Below are 18803 nucleotides of genomic sequence, written 5' to 3'. Positions count from 1 at the left end.
TAAAGGTGTTTTATTCTACATGTAAAATTTAGATTTATCTTAGGCACAAGATATACTGCTTTGTTCATGAGAAGTCATATGAGCATAAACTGTTGCCAACAGGCAGAAAATGGGATCCCATTATCTGAGTGGGAGTCTGAGTGCCTCTTGATCATAAAAGGCAACTGTCCCAAAATGTTGCATTTCTTTTTATATGTGATTATAAAACCCTTTTATATGTGATTAAGGCCAAAATCATTACTCTGAAGCTGTCCATAGTCAAAGAGATGATTCTTCAATAAGCGGCTTGAGGTTTTTATTCTAAAGGCACATACTGATATATTGAGAAGATGTAAGAGTATGAATAAGATTATATGAATGGCAAGAGGGGGCCACAATTCGAGTAAACATATGTTATATCTTCTTTTTAGGTGACAATAAAAATGCCATCAATTTTACTAGTTACAAAAATGAATTAGCACTCCTCTTTACTTTGATTAATGCTACCGAGTTAAATAGCCAAAGGGATGTATTCTATTTCAAAGGACTTAATAAATCCAAATTAGATCTGTAGTCCTGCAACCTGATGCAAAGTCTCCTTGTGTATGTAGAAACTCTTATTCACACACACAGCTGCCTTTAGCATTGGAATGAACAAGAAATCCGCTGCATGTATGACTGTCTCTGTCCCTGCCTCAGAGTGATCGTGAAGCTCTGAAATGGGGCTTCATTTCATATAACATATGCAGGCATGAGCAATATGCAAGCCACATCCTAAAGGAATATATGACTATATAGTGCACAATGCAAAGGGATCAAAGAGGCACCTCAAGGCACTGAGGGTATGTGCACATATTTCTGAGAGAAGGAGGGCCAAGCTATCCCTCTCCCACAGGATTGGTGTTTGTTGTTTCTATTTCCAACTCTTTCCCAAGGGAATTTTGAAAGCTTAAAAAGCAATACAAGACAACTCCATGCAAACTACAACACTTGCATTTTTTTAAAGATTGTATGGAGTTGCACTGAATTGCTCCTTAAAATTTGAAAATTCCTTTGAGAAAGATTTCTTAAATCGAAACACATTGGGAACATCTGCCATAAATAAGGATCGTCAAACTGTCAGCTGTTTTTATTAATTTATAATATAATATAATATAATATAATATAATATAATATAATATAATATAATATAATATAATATAATATAATATTATATTATATTATATTATATTATATTATATTATACTAGTCGACATTAGGCCCGTTACATTAACGGGAGCTAGAAGAGTTGCCCGCAGCTCCAGCCGGGCCCGCCACCCGCCGCCGCCCGCGGCTCCGGCTGGGCCCACTGCTGCCTCGCCCGGCTTCCCCCACCGCCTCCTCGCCGGACGCCTTTACGCGTGTGCCACGCATGCGCAGAACACCCTCAAGAGACACGGACGCAGGTACCTTAGGGTTTTATTATATAGGATTATATTATATTAGCCTACCCGCACAGAGCATCTGTGCACTTTTTGGGGCCAGCTGTTCCCTCCTGCCCCACACTCTTTTGCCCTCCCTTCCCCCTCCCTCCTGCTCCTCTCTCTCTTGCCCCTGCCCTCCCCTCCTGCCCTTCTCCCCCTCCCTCCTGCCTCTCTCCCCCTCCCTCCGTGGACTGGCTGCTCCCTCCTGCCCCACTCTCTCTTGCCCTCCCTTCCCCTCCCTCCTGTCCCACACTATCTTACTTTCCTTTCCCCTCCCCTCCCTCCTGCACCAGACTTTCTTGCCCTCCCTCCCCCTTCCTCCTGCCCCACTCTCTCTTGCCCTCCCTCCCCTTCTCTCCTGCCCCACTCTCTTGTCCTCCCTCCCCTGACCTCTCCCTCCCCCTGCCCCCTCCCTCCTGCACCACTCTGTCTTGCTCCCTGCCCTCCCCTCCCACCCCTCTCCCCTCCCTCCCACCCCTCTCTCTTTCCAGCTCCCCCCTCCTGCCCCACTCTTTCCCTCCCTCCCCTTCCCTTCCCTCCTGCTCCCCTCTCTCTTGCTCCCTGACCTCCTCTACCGCCCTTCTCCTCCTCCCTCCTGCTCCCTCTCTTGCCCCCTCCCCCTCCCACACCACACTCTCTTGCCCACTGCCCCTCCTGCCCTAAACTCTCTCTTGTCCTCCCTCCCCTTCCGTTCCTCTCCTCCTTCCCCTCCACCTGCACTGTGCATCTTACCTCAGTGGGTGGCGAACAGGGAACCTCCTCCCGGGAGGCGAAGTCCCACCACCTGTTTCTGTCCCACCCCAGCCTCCAACGGGAGCCGGAGCTTCGCTCCGTCGCATGTTTCCCACTCACCCTTCTCGCCGGCACCTACTCTGGCAGTCCTGCTGCCGGTGCCGCCTCTCACTCCCCGTGGCCAGGCTAGGCTGGGCTGCTGCCTCCCGGCAGCCAGCCGAGCCTGCCTCCTCAGGCCATTTTGCGGCCCGCCACCGATACCGCCCACTGTCATTTTTCTTGCCTGCAACTCTCGCCCTTTGGTGGCGGAACTCTCACAACGTGTCACGATAATTCCGCCACCAAATCCAGGACACGCATGCTGGCTAAGAGAATTAAATATATAGATTATATTATATTATAATTATTACTGCAATTGATGTGTTTCTGCAGATATCTTTCCTTCCTTCCTTCCTTCCTTCCTTCCTTCCTTCCTTCCTTCCTTCCTGTCTGGAGTCATCTTGCAAAACCCTATCCTGGGTTCTTGTTTAACTATTACTACAAATATTTAGATACTGCTTTTTGACTAAATGTTATATAGAAAAATAGAAAAATAAATAAATAAATAAAGTGTTTCCTTTTAGACTGTGAGCCCTTTGGGAGCTCACCCAAAGGCAACAAACAGGAGGATTGATGTGCTGGGACTGATTCTGGGTCAGGGTTTTGTATGTAGCAGAGCAGCTCCCTCGCTGCGATCTACTGAAAGTCAGCCCTCAGTGGTGGAACCTGCCCGCCAGCGGCCTGTGTGCGGCGGCGGCCCGGCTCACCCCGCCCCTGCATCTGATGTCACACACGGGGGGCATGACCTGGCTCCTGAATGGAGCCCCGCAGCTCTGTTCGGGGGCGAGTCAGGCCGGCGCAGGGCTGGCCGTTTAACTCCTGAAGGGGCCGCGGCCCCTTTGGGAGCTAGACTCGGGCTGGCGCTGCGTTCGCAGTGCGTCCCAGAGTGGCTCTTCCCACATGGCCCCTTCAGGAGTTAAACTTCTGCTGGGGCTGTGTTCTCAGCACAGTCAGGAACGGCTCTTCCCTGCAGGGAAGAGCTGCTCCTGGCTACGTCACGAACGCAGCGGCCCTTTAACTCCCGAATGGGGGCTGCGCGGCCCTCGCCCGGGAGCTAAACCTGCATCCCCGTGTCTGATGTCAGACGGGGGGGGTGTCGGGGCCACAAAGTGTGGCCCCTGATTGGGTGTGGCCCAGGTTCTTTGAACCCATTGGCCCAGTGGTGGATCCGCCCCATCAGCCCTTGACAATCTGAACAGTTGCTCTCACCCTGCTGAATAGAACAGAATCATCACTTTAAAGAGTGTCTCTTTGCTCAGTTTTCAGGGAATAGTGTGACTGAATGCTGGAAACAGGTGTATGCACACACACAACACATGCATAAACATACATGAAGCATAAGAGGTCTGCCTAATTCCTGCATCCCATGAACCTCTGTGCAGTAAGATTGGATCAGGTTTATATACAGGGTGCTTTGCAAATTACACCCTGCAGGGGTCACGGCAGATCCAGGAAGTGTGCTTCCACGCTTCTTGTGTTGTGATATCATAGTCCCTACGCTGACAGCAGGGTGCTGTTTTTTAAAAAATTTTTAAAATTAAATAAATGCTTTTATTAGTATTATAGGTAGAAACAGAAAGGTTACATCTCTGAGAGTCCAACAAAACCATACAAGTTTACATACAAGATCTTATCCATCAAAACCAAAACATAAGAAAAATACAATAGTATTAATTGTGTCTAAAAGATCCCAAACTAGGCATCAATAGCTATCAATAAAGAATCTTGAACCCCACAAAGAAAAAAAACTCCCCTTACCTGATTGGTCATCATACTGTCAGGCAGTCTAAAGAGGAGAGAACCAACCCAGCTATGACATACAAAATAGAAATAATGCGAATAATTTAAGCACAGAACCAGACACCCCCAATGCTCTGCTGTATGGGCTCCACCCCACAAACCCACAAGCTCAAATATGTTGTCGAGCATTAATGATTAGTTTCTATATTCTATAGGAAAAAGTATAAGTTCCCTTGCTCCAATTTTGTCCTACATCTGATTTGAAACCTGTATAAATAGGAGTAAGAAAACCTAAAATTCATTCAAAAACTTTCATTAGGTGAATTAATTGAATCTTATAATGTATATGTTTAATAAAATATGTTTTATTATGTATTATTCTCCGATACTAAACAAAGAGGAGATTTCTAAAAAGTCTTGGATCTTCTGATCTTTTCTGTCCGGACTGCATTAAATGAAAAATATAGTATATTATCTTATATATTAAGCTGATGAACAGAAAGAATCTATAATGATCAAAAAACATCCATGAATCAGCAAAACCAAAAAATGAGTTCAGTGAATTTTAAAATCCTTGTTCTATCAAAACAAGGGTGTAACAGGTTTACGACAGGAATCTCAGCAGCAGACTTCACCAGCAAAATGCTATAAAGTTCAGTTGCACCTATTTTCACTTGAATTTCAATGTTATAAATGATGAAGGAATCTAAATGGAATTCATGAATTCAATCCTGCTAATAAGAACTCTAAAATAGATATGTAATTTTAAATGTATCTCAAATGTATGTCTCAAATATGTCTTAGTATGTAATATTAAATGTGCTTCAATATCCTTTATAATACCAATACAATAAAGGGGGAGGAGCCCTCAGTCAGAACATAAGCTGGTTATGCATGGCGCTGTGCCCAAACCACACCATAGATCACACCGATCATTTCATACTGGCTCTCTTCTCCGTTCACATTTCCAATGCCTTGTTTCGAATTTAATCACTGCAATATAGTGCTATGACGTCGTATAGCTGGTGTAAAAAGGTTGCTGTTTTGGGGGGTTGTTAGTTTCCGCTAGAGTGCTCCCCCTGTTTACGTTTCAAATGTGATTTGCCTGAACGGAAGAATTTTGCTGCTGTTAAGCAGATAATCTGGAAAGTGCCCAGGAGGACCTCGTTAATTGTAGGTCCAGCACTCATGGTTGCATGTATCTGCGTTTGGGTAATTAGCACCCAAAGTCGGTAAACGTGCATGGGGGGGGGAGGTAATTGGCAAGAGGGTTAAAGTCGCTTATCTGTGGGTCGAGGTGGCCACAAAGGACCTCGGAGGTCATCTCCAGCTGCCATTTTGTGTTCGGGAGCCATTTTATGGCTTATTTACTTTTCAAAATGTGGCAAAAACTGCAATTTTGGGGCATTTTTCAGCACTGTGGACTATACTAGAGCATGGTAGGGCACTTTGGGGGGTAATTTAGGGAGAAAACAGCAAATTCTGGTGGATTTTGGGCCGTCTGGGAACCTAAGCTCCTGATCCCCATAGTCCTAATGCTCCATCACCCACGGATTCGCTATCTGCAGCCCCCCAAGGAATGGAACCCCACAAATAACGGGGTTCTCCTGTATATCACTCTTTCAAACATAGGATGGGATTAGGGAAATCCAATCTTCAAATAAATGTGGTATCTCCCAGTTGAGACATTACATTCTATGCACAGTGGGGATGCACATGAGCTGGATATGCAAATCTGACTTCATTGCATATAGAAGTTCTAGGGGGAGTAAGATTATGCACACTTAGGCTCCACTAATTTCAAAAGGGAGTTAGTATGCATTACTGGGAACAGGACTGTGGCCTTTTTTGCAATCTGAGAATCTATAGTGTATTCATACAGCATACTATTAAGTAGCTCCTCCAGTTCAGTGCTGAATTAATGTGAGAGATAGTATACTATACCTCTTGACCTTTCTGGTCTAACTTGCTTTGGGCATTTGCTAGTTCTTGATCCCGGACAGTCATCCTTGCTTCTAAAGCCTGCATCTTCTTTTCCCATTCTAGTTTCTTGTTGCTTACCATTATGTCAATTTGATACATTAGTTCTTGGAGCTCAGTATCACATGGGACCGATCTAAAAAAGAAATGCATTTAATATTTTAAAAATGTATAGCACAGAGTTCACATAAATGTAATCTGGTTCACAGAACCACTTCCCCCCAAATGAGTTGGTTTTACCTTCAGAATAGGTGAAAATGTTCCTTTTCATAAAATGCTAGTTTATGTTTTTTTCTTAAAGTTTCTTTGTCTCCTCCAGTCTTTCTACAAGAGTATGTGTAATGCTGTGCAGTTTGGTGGATCCACATGTGAGGCACAAGGGGCCTGAATCAGGGAACAAGGCAGCTAGACTCACCTGCCCTAAAGTGCATGTTACATTAAGCACATGCTTAACAATGATGTACTTCTTTTAAACTAAATAGCAGTCAGAACAGTCCCTACACTGATGGGGACCATGACTTGCAGAGAACTCTGCACCCTGCACCATATTGAGTACCAATATGGATCCTTCATGGCTGCTTTCCTTGGCAGCAAGGGGAGCTTCTTTCCCCCATGGCAGAAAGTGGGCTACAATCTGGATGGAACCACGGTGGATGTAGGATTACAGCTTGTCCACACTGTGAACCTGATCCACCAGGGGCCTGATCCTGGTATTTTGAACTAAATAGTTCTTTTAAAATAAAGTATATCAGCATCAAGAATATGCTTAACATGTAATTTGACCCTTATATTCTGCATCACTATAGCGGCTTGGCAGAAGTGTTTCAAGCCTGCTGTCTATTGAATTTGGCTGCCACCATCACGGAAGGCTAGAAGGAAGAACAGCAGCTTTCTGAGTAAGTGGTTTTTAGATGAAATATGATCAGTGGGAGATCACCTGTTCCTATAAAGTCTCTGACTCCAGTCTGGCTCTTTGGTCTAAGTGATTTATCTACAATAGGGATGGTCAACGTAGGTTTTCCACCTATAGTTGGCTACAGCACCCACAGTCCCCTGGTTTATTTATTTTAAATATTTATACCCCGCCCCTCCAGTTGCAGCAGGGAATGATGGAAGTTGTAGTCCAACAATGGACAGAAAGCCTTAGGTTGTCTACCCTGGTATACAGCAAGACCAAGCTGCTGTCAGACTGCGTATGTCCAGTCACCGGTCTGCCTGCCTACTCAGCTTCATCTTCCATAGTTAGTCTGCATGTTGGTGACCAGCCTTGTGCCTAGACTGACAGGCCTGACATCATCTGTTCGAGAGACATGCAGTGAAGAGAGGAATGAAACAGTGCTGTGCCCTTCTGCCAAGAACTTTTTGTCATATCTTCCTCAGTGCTCTTGAACTATGCTTTTAACAGCTACAGGGGGGCTTGGTTTGCACACCAGCTCAGCAAGCAAGCTGTGCACAGGCAAAGTCCTGCTGTGAAAACCTGACAGCGCAAATGCTGAAGGAAATGAATGAAAGCACTCAAGCATGCAAAAAAAAAAAAAAGGGGGGGGGATCTCTTCCCTGAGGAAAATATAATTGCTAAAACTATCCCATTGCACCCAGAGTTGCTTCTGTGATTTCCCTACTCACACAGGAAATCTACTCCAGGGTCAGAACAAGCTGCTGCAGCACTTTCCACACCAGCCACAAGATTTATGCCTTTTTGGTGGTATCTTCAGCTGCTGGATTTGAGACATTGTTCTTTGTTATATTCTGGTTTTGTTCACATGACCTTTAAGTGGGTAGGACAAGTGCACTACTCACCTTCAGGAGCTGTGCATGCTCCTGATTTTGAGTCAGGCGTGAGTTAAAAGCTAGGTCAGAGGAGAGGAAAGTGATTGTGAGGGAGATGGATCGTCCTACACGCATATTACCAAGGTAAGTGGAGACACTGCTGGAACCTGCATTCACCTCCCAAACAAGCACTTTCCCCTCCTTCTCCAACCTTTAAAGTTTTTAATTCAGACACAACCAAAAATCAGGAGCACACATACCGTGTTTCCCCAAAAATAAGACAGTGTCTTATATTAATTTTAGCCCCCCAAAATGCACTAGGGCATATTAGCGGTACATCAGAAATTACTGCTAGGTCTTACTTTCGGGGTAGGTCTTACTTTCAGGGAAACAGGGTAGTGACCAAAGGTGGGTAGGATGCTTGCCCTACCCACTTATTTATTTATTTAGCACATTTTTATACCTCCCTAACCCAAGGTCACTTAACGGCTGTATGGACAAGCCCACTATGTGGTTTGGTGGTGGTGAAGCCTCTGGCAGTGACTGGCTAATGATAAAGAGGGGCCAGGCAGGTAGAAGGGTTCTGTCCTCTTACAGGGCGGCAGGGCAGGCAGATGGTTCAAGGGAACGTAGGGGCTGAAGAGGTACAGGCCTAGAAAAAGAGGATGTAACGGGCCAGGGAAAACTGGAGAGACTAGGAAAGGAGAGTAGCAAGAGGAAATGGTCCAGTGAAAAGGAGAGAAGAAGAGGATGTTAGATGAGAGTCAAGGGGGTGGCTGGGAAGAAAGGAAAGGAGAGTAGCAAGAGGAAATGGTCCAGTGAAAAGGAGAGAAGAAGAGGATGTTAGATGAGAGTCAAGGGGGTGGCTGGGAAGAAAGGGGGAGTGGAAGACAGCATGGGCAGCGAGGAGATGCCCACATGATCAGGAACTGCAGTGTTCTTGCACACTGATTTGCAAATAACCAGCAACATCTTTGGGTTCAGGATTCCCACTGCATTCTATTACTACTAGCTGACCCCGCACAGAGCATCTGTGCAGTTGTGCACTGAGCCTGTGGCATTCCCCCGCAGCGCTCTCGCTCCCTCCCCCCACTGCTTGCTCGCTCGCCCCCACAGCTCGCTTGCTCTCCCCCCCCCACAGCTCTCCCCATTGGGCGGGCCAGGGCCAGGCCATCCCGCCACCACCTCCCTTTTCCTCCTCCCGGCTAGTAGGGCTTTGCCTGCCGTCTGCCCACCTCCTCACCGCCGCCATTATTTCTCCCCGCCACCGCCTCCTCTGTCTGGCCAGAGGGGCTTTGCCTGCTGGCCCTCCACCTCTGCATCCTGGCCGCCACCATTATTTCTCTCTGCTTCAATGCTGGAACTCTTGCACGCTCTAGAGCATCTGCGCGTTAGTACTTGATTGCTCCCCTCACCTCAGAGATCTCCCCACCCTCACCTGAGCTGCACTTCTGCTCCTTCTCCATCCTGTTGCTTCCATCCCCCTCACCCTTCTTGGTTGTGGCTGCAGCATTGCTGCTGCCTATTGGCCAAGCTGCAGCCCCCTATCCCCAGAGACCTCTCCACCCTCACCTGTGCCCTGCTCCTGCTTGTCCCCACAGGAGTAGCAGCAGCAGTGGTTGACTGGGCCCTTCCTCACTGCTGCCACCACCATGACCGCTCGTTCCCCTCAGGCCGCTGACAGGCCCAGGCCCAGGCCTGTCCCTTGCCTGCCTGCCTCCCTCTGACAATGACCTTGGTAGCCCTAAACAGCAGCAGTGGTTGACTGGGCCCTTCCTTGCTGCTAGTGCTGCCATGGCTGCTCATTCCCCTCAGGCTGCTGACAGGCTCAGGCCCATCCCTTGCCATTCCTTCTGTCTCTCTCCCCCCTCCCTTCTTTTTCTCGTTCTCTCTCCTCCACTTGCTCTTCCCCACTCTTTCTTTCCCCTCCCTTCATATTTTTTCTCTTTCTCCCTCCCTCCTTCCCTGAGTTGTTTAATTTACATAACGGCATCCTCCTTCTCCTGAAGGGGCTCTTTCCTCCCTCACGACCTGTCTTTTTGCAGACCCCTGCTTGCTATCCTTTTATACAGAGAGATTCCTCTCCTCTACAATCAAGAACATCTTCCGACCAGTAACAGTTGCATTACAACTGACCTTAACCATCACAGGCTCCTCCTTCTTATCTGCATATGGAATCCCCACTGCCCAATCACCATGGTGCTTCTGCTCTCACAGGTTCCTTCTCCCTATCTGCATATGGAATCCCCACTGTCCAATCAGGTGCTTCTGCTTGCAAACTCTATCAGCCAATCGCCTCCTTTCTACCACATCCCCACACATGGCCCATCATGGAGAATTAATAATATAGATAGATGTTATATTGCTGGTTTGTCTGGAGATGGGGAGCCAGGGAGTGCCTTCGTTGAAGGTGGGGCAGCTATTCCTGTGGTGGTGGGGAATAGAAGAAGAAACGCTGGCAGGTCAGCAGGCTGTTCCGGGGGAAGGGTGGTCAGAAATCTAATAGCTGTCCCCCTTTCCGGCTCTCCTGCCAGCTCTTTGATCTCGGGGAGCACTGCCAACATCCCACATAACCTTACCTTGCTTCTCTGCAATGCCAGGTTGGTCCAAAATAAATCAGAACTCATCCATGATTTGATCATGGATGAAGGGGCCGACCTGATGTGTATTACTAAGACTTGGTTGGGGGAGGCTAGTGGTCCAGTTTGGTCCCAGCTTCTCCCGCCAGGATATTCTGTAGAAAGGCAGGTGAGGGGACGTGGGCGGGGAGGTGGAGTGGCTGTGGTCTATAAGGATAACATCTCCCTTACCAGGGTCCCTGTTAGGGTATCGGACCATATTGAATGTGTGTACTTGAGTTTGGGGACCAGGGATAGATTGGGACTTCTGTTGGTGTACCGATCGCCCCGCTGCCCAACTGAATCCCTTACTGAGCTCACAGACTTGGTTACAGAACTTGCGTTGGAGTCTCCCAGACTTTTAGTGCTGGGGGACTTCAATGTTCATTTTGGGACCAATTTGTCCGGGGCAGCTCAGGAGTTCATAGCGGCCATGACGACTATGGGCCTATCCCAAGCAGTCTCTGGATCGACGCATATTGCAGGTCACACGCTTGATTTGGTCTTTTATTCTGATCAGGGTGGTGCTCCGTGGGTGGGGACTCCTTCGATCTCCCCGTTGTCATGGACAGACCACCATCTGGTTAAGGTTGGACTTACAACCACTTCCCACCTCTGCAGGGGCGAGGGGCCTATTAGAATGGTCCGCCCGAAGAGGTTACTGGATCCAGTAGGATTCCAAGAAGCCTTGGAGGGATTTAATGTTGGCTCTGCAGGTGATCCTGTTGATGCCCTGGTTGAAAACTGGAACAACTTGCTCACCAGGGCAGTAGACACGATTGCTCCTAAGCGTCCCCTCCGACCTGCTTCAAAATTGGCCCCTTGGTATACGGAAGATCTACGGGGGCTGAAGCGGCAAGGTAGGCGACTGGAGTGCAAGTGGAGAAAAACTCAACTCGAATCCGACAGATTACGACATGGAGCACATTTAAAGATCTATGCTCAGGCGATACGTGCGGCAAAGAAGTGGTTCTTTTCTGCCCGTATTGCCTCTGCGAGTTCACATCCAGCGGAGTTGTTCAGGGTTGTCAGGGGACTAGTATCTGCTCCCTCTCCCTTGAACCAGAATTTGGAGGCATCAGTTACCTGCTGTGGTGTGTTTAATGAATTTTTCGCAGACAAAATCTCTTGGATTCGGGCCGACCTAGATGGAGACTCCACAATTAATCTGATGTCTGAACTGGAGGTGTCCGACAACTCCTCTTATACGATTCGGCTGGATCAATTTCAGTTTGTGACTCCTGACGATGTGGACAAGCTGCTTGGAGCGGTGAGGCCTACCACTTGTCCTCTTGACCCTTGTACAACATGGCTTGTTCTATCTAGCAGGGAGGCTGTTGTAGGCGGCCTGGTAGAAATCATAAATGCTTCTCTGAGGGAGGGCAGGATGCCTCCTTGTCTTAAGGAGGCAATTATTAGACCTCTTCTAAAGAAGCCTGCATTAGATCCCTCAGAGTTGAGCAATTATAGGCCAGTTTCCAATCTCCCATGGCTGGGCAAGGTAATTGAGAGGGTGGTGGCCTCTCAGCTCCAGGCGGTCCTGGAGGAAACTGATTATCTAGACCCATTTCAAAGCGGTTTTCGGGCGGGCTATGGGGTGGAGACTGCCTTGGTCGGCCTGATGGATGATCTCCAATTGGCAATGGACAGAGGAAGTGTGACTCTGTTGGTCCTCTTGGATCTCTCGGCGACTTTCGATACTATCAACCATAGTATCCTTCTGGAACGTCTGAGGGGGTTGGGGGTGGGAGGCACTGTTTTTCAGTGGTTCCGCTCCTACCTCTTGGACAGATTCCAGATGGTGTTGATTGGAGATTGTTGCTCTTCAAAATCTGAGCTTAGGTATGGTGTTCCTCAAGGCTCCATACTCTCTCCAATGCTTTTTAACATCTACATGAAACCGCTGGGAGAGATCATCAGGGGATTTGGAGCTGGGTGTTACCAGTATGCTGATGACACCCAGATCTACTTCTCCATGTCAACTTCTTCAGGAGTTGGCATATCCTCCCTAAATGCCTGCCTGGAAGCAGTAATGGGCTGGATGAGGGAGAATAAACTGAAGCTGAATCCAGATAAGACGGAGGTACTTATTGCGCGGGGTCAGAACTCTAGAGACGATTTTGATCTGCCTGTTCTAGATGGGGTCACACTTCCCCAAAAGGAACAGGTTCGCAGTCTGGGAGTACTTCTGGATCAACGTCTCTCCTTGGTTTCTCAGGCTGAGGCGGTGGCCAGGAGTGCCTTCTATCAGCTTCGGCTGATACGCCAGCTGCGCCCATTTCTCGAGATCAGTGACCTCAGAAGAGTGGTACATTTGTTGGTAACCTCCAGACTGGACTTCTGTAATGCGCTCTACGTGGGGCTTCCTTTGTACATAGTCCGGAAACTTCCGTTGGTCCAGAATGCGGCAGCCAGGTTGGTCTCTGGGTCATCTCGGAGAGACCACATTACTCCTTTGTTGATGGAGTTACACTGGCTGCCAGTAGGTTTCCGGGCAAAATACAAAGTACTAGTTATTACTTATAAAGCCCTAAACGGCTTAGGCCCCGGGTATCTAAGAGAGCGTCTTCTTCGCTATGAGCCCCACCGGCCGCTGAGGTCACTTGAGGAGGTCCGTCTCCAGTTGCCACCAACTCGTTTGGTGGCTACACAGAGACGGGCCTTTTCGGCTTCTGCCCCGAGATTGTGGAATGCGCTCCCTGCTGAGATACGATCCTCCCCATCTCTGGCAATTTTCAGAAAACACCTGAAAACACATCTCTTCAGCCAGGCTTTCTCAGCTTTTTAAAAATTTGTTTTTAAATTGTTTTGATTGTTTAATTGTAGTTTTATGATGTTTTTAATTGTTAATCATTGTTATGTTTTATAATGTTTATTTTAATTATTAACTGATTTTAAGGTGTTTTAATGTAAACCGCCCTGAGCCTTTTGGAAGGGTGGTATAAAAGTTTTAATAATAAATAAATAAATAATAAAGTAACACACTTACTTGTAGGACTACAACTATTAAATTTAAAACTTCTAAAAAGGTGTCCCTGATTAAAAGGGCAGCAGATTTTTAGAAGTACTTGTTTTAATAGTTTTTAACATTGTATTAAATTCTAAATTATTGTAATTTTTTTAAACCTTTGTGTTTTGTTTTGTTTTGTTGTAAACCGCCCAGAGATGTAAGTTTTGGGCGGTATACACATACGTCAAACAAACAAACTGTAGATGGCAAGCACCATCTCAAAAGAGGCATTCCAACATCTTTCATTCGGACACAGAGGGAATGCCCACTACAACACAGGCATTCATCACCTACAAAGAATGAAGCATTGGTTACTCACCGTGAAGGCTTCTTCTGGTTGCTGCTGTCAAGGCATCTCATGAAGATGGTTATCCCTGTCACGTGCTCCTAGGCAGGACTATGCAAATTAGTTTAGAAAGGCAGTCCTATATAGCTCTGACGGGGATAACCCCGCCCCAGTTCTTCTAGGCCGAACGAACCAGAAGTAAGCGAAATCATGGAGAGAACAATACAAGAGAGAGGAAACATACAGACATGTCCCTATAACACAGAATCGGATGCATACGCCCTGCAAGGAACAGATATGTGTGGGGGCGTATTACTTGGTCCCAGGAGGGTTCTTCCCCTAGAGAAGACAGCGAGCCACAAGGGTGGGCTGAGATGCCTTGACAGCAGCAACCAGAAGAAGCCTTCACGGTGAGTAACCAATGCTTCATTCTCGGTTGGTGCTGTCAAGGCATCTCATGAAGATGGGACTTACCAAAGCAAACTTTCCAAGTCAGGGAGGGATAACGCTGCTCATTCCTGGGGAAGAACCCTCTGGAGTGCTCTCCTACCGAATGCCGCTTGGGCAGCAGCGTATGTGTCCAGTTTATAATGTTTTATAAAGGTGGATGGATTTTTCCATACCGCTGCCTTACAAATCTCCTGTACTGAAGCGTTAGTGGAGAAGGCGGCCGAGGCAGCTGCCAACCTGGTGGAGTGTGCCCAAATATTGGCCGGAGGAGGGACCTTTTGTGTCTCATAAGCTAAGGTAATGCATGCTCTAATCCATTTAGCAATAGTTCTTGCAGATACTGCCTCTCCCATAGAGGTGGGCAGGTAAGAGACAAACATAGATTCGGTCTTACGGAAACTGGCCGTGCGTTTTATGTAGCATCTCAAGCATCTACGTAAGTCCAGCTTGTGCCACAGTTTCTCTCTGGGGTGCTTTGGATGCGGGCAGAAGGAAGGAAGGAAGATGTCTTGTGATGCATGGAAATGAGATACCACCTTTGGTTGGAAGAAGGGGTCCGGGATCAGCCTGACCGAGTCCTCAGAGAAGACGCAGAACGACTTGTGGACTGAGAGCGCTCTCAGCTCTGAAACTCTTCTAGCAGAGGTGAGTGCCACCAGGAAAGCCAACTTCTGAAACAGGAGGCGTAGTGGTATGGTACGGATCGGTTCGAAAGAAGGGCCTTGTAATGCTTGAAGCACCAAATTCAGATCCCATGAAGGGAAACGATGTATAACTGGGGGAGACAATAGGGTGGCCCCCCTGAGAAACCTTTTTAGGAGAGAACAATACTGTGAGTTAGCCTTCCCCTTCAGCATTGGCAATAATGCGGCAGCTTGCCTCTTGAGGGTGTTGGGCTTCAGTCTTTTATCAAGCCCATCCTGGAGGAATTGTAGGAGATGTAGTGGCGTCGCCTCGTCACTAGGGAGTTTTTTCCTGTGGAGCCAACGCAGAAACATCCTCCATGTATACTGGTAGATTCGATTAGTGGAATTTTCCCTAGAAGCCAGGATGGTTTCAGTCACTTTGGGAGGAAGTCCCTGCGCTCGCAATCGGATCCGCTCAGTCTCCAGGAGGCTAGTTGAAACCAGCCCGGATTGGGATGGTGAACTGGCCCCTGGAGAAGGAGGACTGGTCTCGTGGGGAGGTGCCAAGGCTGGTCTATTGCCATGCCTACGAGGTCCGTGAACCAGTGACGTCTGGGCCAGAACGGGGCCACCATGACGACCTCTGCTCTCAGATTCCGTATCCTGCGGAGTACTCTGGTCAGAAGTGGTATCGGGGGGAAGGCGTACAGGAGACCCTGGGGCCATCTGCAAGACAGGGCATCCGTTCCCCATGCTGCATGACAGTGGAACCTGGTGATGAATATCTCTGTCTTTGCGTTGAGGGGAGTGGCGAACAAGTCTGCTTGTGGCCGCCCCCACTTGTACGCCAACTGATCGAACACTTCCGTGTTGAGGGACCACTCCCCCGGGAGGAGGTCCTCCCTGCTCAACCAATCCGCGACTGAATTCAGATCTCCCTTGACATGGTGAGCTGTGATGGAATTGAGGTGCTTCTTGGCCCAAGATAGGAGGAGGACTGATTCCTGGAACAGAGAACGCGATCGAGTTCCTCCCTGTCTGTTTACGTGTGCCTTGGCTGTGGTGTTGTCCGTTTTCACTAGGACATCCTTCCCCTCGACCAGGGGTTGGAAATGTAAGAGGGCCAGACGGATGGCTCTCAGCTCGAGCCAGTTTATAGAATGGGATCTTTCTAGGCTCTCCCATCGTCCTTGGACTGAGTGTTGTAGGAAGTGTGCCCCCCAGCCTCTGTTGCTTGCGTCTGTTGTGATAATGAGTTTCGGAAGTTCGAGGAAGCACTTGCCTGTTTGGAGATTCCGAGACCTGGTCCACCAGGTCAGGGACATTATCACCTGTGGAGGCGGAATGACTAGGATGTTGCGCCTCATGGTTATGTACGCTTGGAATTTCAGGAGGTACCATTGGAGGACCCGAAGGTGTAGCCTTGCCCACGGGACCGCTTCCAGCGTTGACACCATTAGCCCCAGGAGTTGAGCCAAGGACAGTAAAGGCGACTTCAGCCTCGCCAGGACCTCCTTTGTTTCTGATGTAAGCACCAGGGCTCTGTCTTCCGGGAGGAAGACCTTGCACAATAGAGTGTCGATTATTACCCCGAGGTGGCGAATTCTCTGCATCGGGGAGAGGTGACTCTTTTCTATGTTGATTAGGAAACCGTGTTGATTTGTTGTCATGGTCCTTTCCAGATCCCTTACTGCTGAATCCCAGGACTCCGATTTTAGGAGTAGATCGTTGAGGTACCCCACTATGTGTACCCCCTGAATACGAAGCAGAGCGAGGACCGGGGCGAGGATCTTGGTGAACGTCCTGGGTGCAGAGGCGAGGCCGAAGGGGAGGGCCTTGAATTGATAGTCCAGCCCTGCGTATTTGAAGCGGAGTAGCGGCCTGCTGTCGGGATGTATGGGGATGTGCAGATAGGCCTCCCGTAAATCTATTGAGGACAGAAAGTCTCCTTGCTGCAGAGATTCTAAAATGGAGCGGAGGGACTCCATGCGAAACTTGCGTGTTCTGACGAAGGAGTTCAAATATTTTAGGTCTAGAACCGCTCTGCGGGACCCGTCCTTTTTGGGTACCGTAAACAGGATGGAGTAGACTCCTCTCCCCTCCTGCCCCCTGGGAACAAGCTCTATGGCTCCGATGTCTCGCAGGTGTAGGATAGCTGTGGACATTTCCGCGTGCTTTGAAGCGGAGTGAGAGCGGGGAGTAGAGAGAAATCGTGGATGAGGGGAGGAGCCCAGCTCGATCCTGTAACTGAAACGAATGACCTCCAGAGCCCATGCATCCGATATATCGCGTAGCCATGTTGGGAGGAAGTTGGATAGGCGACCCCCCAGGCTGAGGAAGCCTGTGTCAGAACTGATTCTTTGCCTGAGGTTTCCCCTGGTTGCCGGGGTTGCGGAAGTTGGGGTTCCTGCTGGTGAATCGCTGGCGGGGCCAGGAGGCTCTGGAGCCGCGGAAGTCTCTGTCTCTGCCCCTAAAGGCGGGGCAAAAGGAACAAAAAGGCTGTTGCTAGCTTCTTCTGAAAGCTGGTTTATCGGGCTTCCTGGGGGCCGAAGGCATGGTTTTCTTTTTATCTTTCGATTCGACTAGTATGTTCTCTAGGGCTGAATCGCCGAAGAGCTTGGACCCCTCATAAGGCAGAGCACATAGGTTGTTCTTGGATACGGAGTCTGCTTGCCACGCCTTCAGCCAGAGATGCCTTCTACCGATCACTGAAGCTGCCGAGGATCTTGCCGAGTAACGTATAGTGTCGAGGGAAGTATCGGCGATGAGTGCCTGTGCTCGCTGTAGTTTCAACAGCTGCTGTCTTAGGCGCGTAGATTCCGGTGGAGTCTCGTTGATGAGGTCGTTGATCCACAGAAGACTGGCCCTGGCCGTCATGGAGGCCACTGCAGCTGATCGTGTAGCCAGTGAGGCGTTGTCGTGGACCCGTCGGAACGAGAACTCCGCCTTCTTATCGGATGGTTCTTTGAGGAACCCTTCCCCATCTCTCGGTACCAGGGATCCGCTGCTTAGTTGTGAAATAGGTGCATCGGTGGTCGGCGTTTGGAGAAGTGTGGTAGGTTCTTGTTGGAACGTGTAGAATCTAGTGGAAGAAGTGGAAGCTTTTTTCGGGACACTTGGCACCGCCCATTCCGACTTGATAACTTCTGAAAAATAGGTGGGCATGGGTAAGGGAAGCTCTCGAGGCTGTGGCTTCGGAAAGACCAGATCGCCTTTGGGATTTTGGCCCGGTTCAGGCGTGGGCTTAGCCTGTAGACCAATGGTAGTTAACACCTTGGTCATGAGGGGGTTAAAATCTTCCGGGGAGAAAAGGCGTTGGGAAGTTTGTGCTTGCTCGATCTCCTCTGCCCCTGACCAGTCTCCCTCATCTCTCTCTAGTCCCTGGTCACCCTCGCAGGCCATATCAGCTCCCCTGATATCAGCTGTGGTGTCTTCCGCCTCCTCCTCCAGAAGGGGGGGTGGAATATGTGGAGCTTTATTTCCTACTGGGCGGATGTCATTTGCCGTGGGGTCCCCAGATTCTTGCCCAGATCCCTCAGATGAGTGTACTGAGGTAATGGCCCTAGCAGTCTTTTTATGCTTTTTATGCCTCTTTGTGTGTTTCCTTCTGCGCTTGGACCTCCTAGGGGAGGGAGAGGAGGAAGAGGAGGAGGAGGAAGATTCCTCATCAGAAGAGGAAGATGATTTTGTGGGCCTCTTAGAGCGTTTACGCTTGTTATAATCCCTCAGCAGACCCAGGGCCTCTTTCATTGTTGATTTAAACCAATTTTGCCATTCCGTGGGCATTTGGGAAGGCATTGGCAGATTAGCTACAGATTCCGATAGGGGGGAACCCTCCCGCCCCTCCGATCGGGACACTCTCGCTGTAATACTAGCTGAGGATGTAGAGGGAGCAGCCGAAGCCGTTCCCGCCATTTCTGGTGCGGCGCCATTTAGTGGCGGTAGAGCGTCGCTAGTGGAGGCGGCCATTTTAGGTAGAGAGCACAAGGCGCGGATCTCTGCTTGTGTGTGTGTGTGGGGGGGTTGGAGATCGGTCTAACCCTGCCCACC

At 48.8% G+C, this 18803-nt stretch overlaps 1 protein-coding gene across 5 annotated transcripts in view; it reads right to left on the bottom strand.

Moving 5' to 3' along the window:
* DEUP1 (deuterosome assembly protein 1) overlaps window positions 1–18803 on the bottom strand; it is a 90062-nt gene that overhangs the window by 61510 nt on the left and 9749 nt on the right. For all 5 annotated transcript variants that reach the window (XM_053308208.1, XM_053308210.1, XM_053308209.1 and 2 more), the window contains one exon: window positions 5958–6129. In XM_053308208.1, the coding sequence (XP_053164183.1) occupies window positions 5958–6129 (172 nt within the window). The remainder of the gene's footprint in view (window positions 1–5957; window positions 6130–18803) is intronic.

Source organism: Hemicordylus capensis, chromosome 3 (genome assembly GCF_027244095.1).
Source record: "Hemicordylus capensis ecotype Gifberg chromosome 3, rHemCap1.1.pri, whole genome shotgun sequence".
Taxonomy (NCBI): domain Eukaryota; kingdom Metazoa; phylum Chordata; class Lepidosauria; order Squamata; family Cordylidae; genus Hemicordylus; species Hemicordylus capensis.
Note: the sequence above shows the minus strand (reverse complement) of the source record. Positions and strands in the feature narration are given on the sequence as shown.